This window comes from Amblyomma mixtum, chromosome 1 (genome assembly GCF_055824585.1).
Source record: "Amblyomma mixtum isolate Tamu chromosome 1, ASM5582458v1, whole genome shotgun sequence".
NCBI classification, from domain to species: Eukaryota; Metazoa; Arthropoda; class Arachnida; order Ixodida; family Ixodidae; genus Amblyomma; species Amblyomma mixtum.
Window position 1 is genome coordinate 23,504,669 of NC_143012.1, and position 8,305 is coordinate 23,512,973.

The following is an 8,305-nucleotide window of genomic DNA, read 5'->3' on the forward strand; positions in this document are numbered from 1 at the left end:
TTCACAGACAGAGCACAGTGCGTTAGAATTGATGATAAATACAGTGAATTTAGGGCGATCAAATTTGGTGTTCCACAAGGAAGTACACTGGGCCCATTACTATTCAATATGTACGTCTCTGAACTCGGTTTTTTGAAATTAACGTCGAGAATCTTTCAGTATGCAGACGACACAGCACTAGCACTAGAATTCACTGATCTTCATTTTGCAAGCAAAAGCTTTCAGCAGGATATATGCAAGGTAATAGACTGGCTTGCTCAAAACTCAATTTATTTAAACCAGCAAAAAACGAAACTTCTCTGTTTTAGAAACCCGCACAAGCGAGTACTCCTAAATGAGTCACTTTTTTTACATGGCTCGCATTGTGATTCGTGCACATGTAATGTCATACCATTTGAACCTTCAGTAAAATATCTCGGAATAATATTTGATGAGCATATGGCATGGACTAATCATGTGCAGTATATATGTAACAGGCTTAGAGCCGTGTCCGCGATGATGTACAACCTCAGAGGTAAGACTTCGATGCACTTAAGGCGCGTCATATTCAAGGCACTAGCTGAATCTATTATAACCTACGGCATTACATTATATGGCACCTGCTCTGATCACAAAATGGGATCCATAAATCGCATAATTAAAAGAATTGTAAACAGTATAACTTATGGTACTATGCTGCAGGAGGTTGATAAGGAGGAAAAATACAGTATACTAGGTGTACTGGAAATGCGGGAACTATTTTATTACACAGTGCTCACACGTCATTACTTTACAAATGCTTTCAAAATACCCGTCAAGAAAAACGCTGCCTTAAGAAAGACAGAAGCTTATATTAAGCCGCGCTGCTTCACGCATTATGGGAAAAAGATACGGAGATATTACGTGCCACAGGTATTCAATACACTTGGTGAAGAATTTTACAATTTCAAAACAAAACGTAAAATGACTAAAGCAATAAGAAAATGGTGCATATCCTTGCAGATAAATCACTGATGGCCTCTTACATGTTATAATCTACTTTCTCTGTTTTTGCTATAATCTACTTTCCCTTTTGCTTCAGATTTTAGAGTTGTTTAGATATTTTTAGATTTGTTCAGTTGTTTAGATGGCTCATTTCAAGTTGTGATGACGTCTGTTCATGTTTGTTTTCGTTTTTCTCGAGTTGCATTCCTATTTGCTCAATATGCATACATAATTTTTGTATAATATGCATGCATTAGTGTTCTCAAATTTATTGTTTTGTGCATAATTTTTTGTACACATTCGGTGATTCACTGTACTGCCTGAACAACCAACAAGCACGCTGTGCTTAGGTTGGACGGGAAAACTCATGTACTAAATGAAAATGAATAAATTTGATTTGATTGATGTGTGCTACACAAAGGTGCTTACGGAGAGAAGGGTAAACGAAAACACGCGATACATTCACGTAGACAACATACAACTTCAAGTACGGTGCCCAACGCTTCTGGGCAGTCTCGAGGACGTCTAGAGGACGTCCAGAAGCACGGTGACATAGTCGGTAGAGCCGCGGGTGTCTGCGCTGGTACTTGGCTGTGTGAACATCAAGCGTGAAAATCCAGCATGATTGAAAATCTCTTTTCGGACGGCTCGTTTCCATCACTTAGACAGATTAGAAAGACGCGTTCTGTTTGTAATGTTAAGGTGCTCTAGCCGACTAAGCTCGACTAAGTTTGATACCCTACAAAAAAAAAAAAGATTGATGATCATGTCCCTTTAAATGGCACAATAGTGAAAGGGAAATTTGTTTGTCTGTGACACGTAGACGAAAAGATATGTTCTGCCTCTTGCATCAGCTCAGCGACAGAGCTCAAGCCACGCCTGAGGGGAAGTACTCGTCCCTAAATTTGCACTGCACTTCAGAAGAAGGGAGAATATGCGCCACGAAATCATTCTCGCCTAGGGCTACAGACATTGGGTGCGATGCTCACGACGAGGTCACCGCGCGACGTTGGGTCCTTGGGATTGGGCAGGCCATGTCCGGGGATGCGCATGGTGCTTCCGTAAAAGATGTCGTTGTTCAGCCGCACACTTAGAACTTCAAAAGTCAGCGTGGGCACTTTGATGACACTCCTGCGAATGAGCTGTAGGAAGAGGAAATAAAAATAATGGGAGTTTCCCACTGTTCTCGAGAAGCTGCACTACTTGACCGTATAGACAAATATTTTGTTTATTTATTAATGGGAAAGCATTACTAGGCTATGTCGGCGTGGTCGTGTCCGCAAAATGTGTCGGCAGCAGTTGTGGGCAACTCAGGAGGGGTAGCGTCAAACGAGTGGTTGTAATCGAAAGGTGATGATGCGAGGAGGCTGCGCAAAGAAAGTTCACACTTCCGCCCACACTTCCGGTCACGTGCGACCACGTGACCGGAAGTGTGGGTGGAGCCAACGCGTGGCGCCAAATTTGAAAGTCCAGAATGAATACTGAGATGCAACGAGAGAAAATGTGCAGTTAATCGAAATCCAATCAATAATTAATGATTATAGAAAGTATCAAGAGTGAATTAAGGTGCATTAATTGTGAATAAATGTGATTTCATTATGAATCAAGGTGAATTAAAGTGATTTGAATGTGAATTATAGGCACATTAAGGTGAATTAAGGGTGAATTAAAGCGAATTAACAGCAATATAATTGCGAATTAGTTGTGAATTAAGGTGAATTGAAATGAATTAACTGCGAATTGAGTGAGCAATTAAGGAAACAATTAAGCAAAAAAGGAACTTGAAATGAGGAGGCGTTAATGCCTTCGCATTACTCCAGTGAGGGCTACAGCAGTGATCTCGAATTTTTTATTTATTCGACATCTACGTAATTTGTCTTTATTATGACAGATTATAATTTGTCACACCATAGCCGTACCAACCCCCTCCTTCTGTGCTTACCCCTATGGTGTTTAGCATGTTTATTTTTTTCACGTTTGTGGCTTTTCTTTCGCTCCGCACTCATATTTTCTCGTTTGCATATTATGCAGACGTTCTCTTGTAGTTTGTCATTGAATAGTAACTTCCTGATTCTTAACTTTTATTCCGTTCATTGTGTTTGCGAAATCCCTGCTACTAATTTCACGTTGACCGTCAACATATGTTACGGATTACCCCCCCCCCCCCCCCCATTAAGGGAATCAGACTTGGATTCTTTGAGTGAATAAATTATGATGATTTTGAACTTTCGTGGTATATGTTATTTCGCGGTATTTCACTCCAAATTTCCTCTTCTCTCTCATGGCATGGTTGAGGGGTTGAGTTGAGAGTGAGACAGTTTTCGCGCCTTTCATTCCCTCAAAAAACCCTCAATAGACTTCCTCCTTCTTCCGCGGTATCCACTCTCCGCATGGTTCCCCTTGGTAGTCACTATCCGGTTACGCAGTACAACTACAATGATACAAAACCTAGGGGACGGACCTTTAACGGACGTCGCTAGGAAAAAGTTCGAGCCTGTTTTTCGTCGTTTTAGACAGTACTGGTTGACGTTGTCTCAGTGGACAGTTTAACCAACGAACACGCATACGATGTTTTGTGACATTATCCGTGACGTCATACTATAGTCGAAGAAGAGGCCGCCGGCGAAACCAACCCGGCCAGCATCGAATGCGAACATCGCGTGCGGCTGGCCGCTCCTAAGTCCCCTCCCCCTTAAAGGGGGGGGGGGGGGGGTGAGACAGAGCGGCCCAGGCGGTGTGGTCCTTATCTGTTGGGCAATAAATGTTTTCAACAACAACAACAACAACCCAGTTTCGGCTTCCTGATTTTCGCGTTTCTGCACTTGTTTTCCACATTATACTGAAGAAATTTAATTGCAACTAAGACGAGGAGGTGCACGAAATATAATGCGGCAGCCAGCTCAAAATGTTGGAAAAACACCTGGAGTTGCCGTTTCACTTTCTCCCCATTTTTGTCGTCCCCTAGTACCTTTCATTCCCTTCTCTCGTTGAATTTCCTTCCACAGTTGCCTTTAACGGACCATAGTTCACCCCATCGCCGCATTACATGCCCTGCTTGATGCCTGATGGAAGGTGATGTATTCCACGCCAAAACAAAGCCCACCTCGTCGGGAGTTATCCTGGCTGTGTAGTGAATATCCGCTCCATCTCTCTTGAACAGAAGGTGCTCCTCGTCGCGTACGACGAACACGATGTCCGCCGGGATGGTGCCGGGAAGTTGGTCCCCTTCGCGATGGAACCTGATCTTGGTTCCCGCCTTCCATCCGGGCTTCACGTTGATCGTGAACACCTTCTCCTCAGGATGGAGCCCCTGGCCATCCGGTGACATGACCAGCCTAATAACCCTCTTTTCTATGGTGCAACCATGGAGAACCTTGTGGAGGCTGAGGTACAGGTCGTACTCCACGGCAGGGTTCTGTTTCATTTGGGTCTTCTCAGTGCTGTCTGGTGTTTTTAAATTTGCTGAAAACTCCTGGAAAGGTTCGGGATTAGGACTGTACGGGGCGTTGAAGCCTGGCCCGTGCTGGTATTGGCTCGACTGTCCTGCAAGGTGCCCGTCCCGGAAAATCCCTCCGCCCAACGGAGTGCCGAAGCCGAATGGCGTGTTCTGTGCCCTGCCCGACGCTCCAGCGAATAGCGTGTCACCGCTGCTCGCGCTCCCCGATGCGGTGCTAGAGCCGAACCCAAACGTGAACGGTGCGTCCTCGCCCTTGCTGGACTGCCCTCCGAATGTGTAACCTGTGCTCGCGCTCCCCGATGCAGTGCTAGAGCCGAACCGAAAGCTGAATGGTGCGCTCTCTCCCTTGCTGGACGGCCCTCCGAATGTGTAACCTGTACTCGCGTTCCCCGATGCGGTGCTAGAGCCCAACCCGAAGCTGAATGGTGCGCTCTCTCCCTTGCTGGACGGCCCTCCGAATGTGTAACCTGTACTCGCGTTCCCCGATGCGGTGCTAGAGCCCAACCCGAAGCTGAATGGTGCGCTCTCTCCCTTGCTGGACGGCCCTTCGAATGGTGTATAACCTGTACTCGCGCTCCCCGATGCAGTGCTAGAGCCGAACCGAAAGCTGAATGGTGCGCTCTCTCCCTTGCTGGACTGCCCTCCGAATGTGTAACCTGTACTCGCGTTCCCCGATGCGGTGCTAGAGCCCAACCCGAAGCTGAATGGTGCGCTCTCTCCCTTGCTGGACGGCCCTCCGAATGTGTAACCTGTACTCGCGTTCCCCGATGCGGTGCTAGAGCCCAACCCGAAGCTGAATGGTGCGCTCTCTCCCTTGCTGGACGGCCCTTCGAATGGTGTGTAACCTGTACTCGCGCTCCCCGATGCAGTGCTAGAGCCGAACCGAAAGCTGAATGGTGCGCTCTCTCCCTTGCTGGACTGCCCTCCGAATGTGTAACCTGTACTCGCGTTCCCCGATGCGGTGCTAGAGCCCAACCCGAAGCTGAATGGTGCGCTCTCTCCCTTGCTGGACGGCCCTCCGAATGTGTAACCTGTACTCGCGTTCCCCGATGCGGTGCTAGAGCCCAACCCGAAGCTGAATGGTGCGCTCTCTCCCTTGCTGGACGGCCCTTCGAATGGTGTGTAACCTGTACTCGCGCTCCCCGATGCAGTGCTAGAGCCGAACCGAAAGCTGAATGGTGCGCTCTCTCCCTTGCTGGACGGCCCTCCGAATGTGTAACCTGTACTCGCGCTCCCCGATGCAGTGCTAGAGCCGAACCGAAAGCTGAATGGTGCGCTCTCTCCCTTGCTGGACGGCCCTCCGAATGGTGTGTAACCTGTACTCGCGCTCCCCGATGCAGTGCTAGAGCCGAACCGAAAGCTGAATGGTGCGCTCTCTCCCTTGCTGGACGGCCCTGCGAATGTGTAACCTGTACTCGCATTCCCCGATGCGGTGCTAGAGCCGAACCCGAAGCTGAATGGTGCGCTCTCTCCCTCGCTGGACGGCCCTCCGAATGGTGTGTAACCTGTACTCGCGCTCCCCGATGCAGTGCTAGAGCCGAACCGAAAGCTGAATGGTGCGCTCTCTCCCTTGCTGGACGGCCCTCCGAATGGTGTGTAACCTGTACTCGCGCTCCCCGATGCAGTGCTAGAGCCGAACCGAAAGCTGAATGGTGCGCTCTCTCCCTTGCTGGACGGCCCTGCGAATGTGTAACCTGTACTCGCATTCCCCGATGCGGTGCTAGAGCCGAACCGAAAGCTGAATGGTGCGCTCTCTCCCTCGCTGGACGGCCCTCCGAATGGTGTGTAACCTGTACTCGCGCTCCCCGATGCAGTGCTAGAGCCGAACCGAAAGCTGAATGGTGCGCTCTCTCCCTCGCTGGACGGCCCTCCGAATGGTGTGTAACCTGTACTCGCATTCCCCGATGCGGTGCTAGAGCCGAACCCGAAGCTGAATGGTGCGCTCTCTCCCTTGCTGGACGGCCCTCCGAATGGTGTGTAACCTGTACTCGCGCTCCCCGATGCAGTGCTAGAGCCGAACCGAAAGCTGAATGGTGCGCTCTCTCCCTTGCTGGACGGCCCTCCGAATGGTGTGTAACCTGTACTCGCGCTCCCCGATGCAGTGCTAGAGCCGAACCGAAAGCTGAATGGTGCGCTCTCTCCCTTGCTGGACGGCCCTCCGAATGTGTAACCTGTACTCGCGCTCCCCGATGCAGTGCTAGAGCCGAACCGAAAGCTGAATGGTGCGCTCTCTCCCTTGCTGGACGGCCCTCCGAATGGTGTGTAACCTGTACTCGCGCTCCCCGATGCAGTGCTAGAGCCGAACCGAAAGCTGAATGGTGCGCTCTCTCCCTTGCTGGACGGCCCTCCGAATGTGTAACCTGTACTCGCGCTCCCCGATGCAGTGCTAGAGCCGAACCCGAAGAAGAATGGTGCGCTCTCTCCCTTGCTCGACGGCCCTCCGAATGTGTCACCTGTACTCGCGTTCCCCGATGCGGTGCTAGAGCCGCCAGGCCCAAAGCATCCGTCCCCGAACCCGAAGCTCGTGTTCATGTTTTCCTGTCCTTTGGACTGCGCAGAACTATTGTTTTTCGCTTGTTCGCCGCTGCCGGGTGCGTCGCGTTTGAAATCGTCCTCTTTAAATATGTTGTCGTACACCTTTCGCCTTTCTTTGTCGACCAGCAACTTGTATGCCTCGGCGATTCGTTTGAACTTCTCCGCGGCGCCAGGCGTCTTGTTTTTGTCCGGGTGGTACATCAAGGCGAGCTTCCGGTAGGCCTTCCTGACTTCAGCCTCGCTGGCTTTTCTGGTGATTCCCAAGACCTCATAGTGGTTTTCACCCATGGTACCTTGTAAAATGAAGCAGATCGGCAGTGCGCGTTTTAGTGCTTTACATTCAGTTCAACTGAATGTTTTCCGACAGCACACAAGAACGTTATGGATGATTAAAGGCCTGACTAGTGCGCTCACTGTACCCTGGAGACGTTCTTCAGGCATCAATATTCAACATACATGCACATATTCAAGCTCCATGCAAAAGAAAGCAGATTATACTAACATGGACATACATACGGATACAAGAAAGATACACATACACTGAATGTACCAGGTGTTTCAGGGAAGACTAAGTAATTTTCAAAAAAAGGACCTTTGAGGTAAAAAATGCCTTTTGAGGCATAATATTGCCAGGGTTGGCGGACACCAGAAACCGCTGAATAATCTTAACTGTAAGCTAGTTAACTAATTTAACATTAAAATTTAACTATTAGAGTTAGGCGCCTGGTTGCCATCAGAGATTTTTAGCTTGTCGTTAGTAACCGCCATATCAGTTTTTGGAATTGCGAAAACGCGATTACCCTCTGCGCTGTGGCCCAACTAATTTTGGCTAGATCGTGCCAAAAGGCATGCCCAGTGAAGTAACTAGTCAAACAAGGCAAATTTTGTCGAGTCACAGCGCCGAGGGTAATCGCGTTTTCGAAATTCTAAAAAACTCTGCTGGTAGTGGTAAGGGGCCTCAACAGCCTCGGTGGCTCAGTGGTTATGGCGCTCGGCTGCTGACCCGCAAAAATTGCGAGGACACTTTGGCAACTCAAGTGTTGAGAGGCGAAAGCCGAGGCCACTATACCGTGACGACTTCCGGTGGATGTGACGTCACACCGTTCCCGTGGCTATATCGATACTCAAATTATACATCTTTCGGGGATCGTAAGTGTAAATTACGCTTAATTACTCATTTTCCACCTAATTTGAGACAAATCCGACCTTTTTCCAACCATTCTGTGGCAATTTCCACTATGCCGTGACGACTTCCGGTGGACGTGACGTCACATCATTCCCGTGGCTATATCGACGTCCGCGTTATTTCAACGCAATTTCGACAATTTTGCCTATAATTATTTAACTAAT

At 48.9% G+C, this 8,305-nt stretch overlaps 1 protein-coding gene across 1 annotated transcript; it reads right to left on the reverse strand.

Annotated features, from left to right (window-relative positions):
* Positions 1 to 1,373: 1,373 nt before the first annotated feature.
* On the reverse strand, positions 1,374 to 7,720 carry LOC149365741 (uncharacterized). The gene is made up of 3 exons (XM_089569170.1): positions 6,313 to 7,720; positions 4,067 to 5,076; positions 1,374 to 2,105 (listed from the first exon to the last, which is right to left on the reverse strand). The coding sequence occupies exons 1-3, from the start codon at positions 7,241 to 7,243 to the stop codon at positions 1,911 to 1,913; spliced, it is 2,136 nt and encodes a 711-aa protein (XP_089425296.1). The 5' UTR covers positions 7,244 to 7,720; the 3' UTR covers positions 1,374 to 1,910.
* Positions 7,721 to 8,305: the final 585 nt, after the last annotated feature.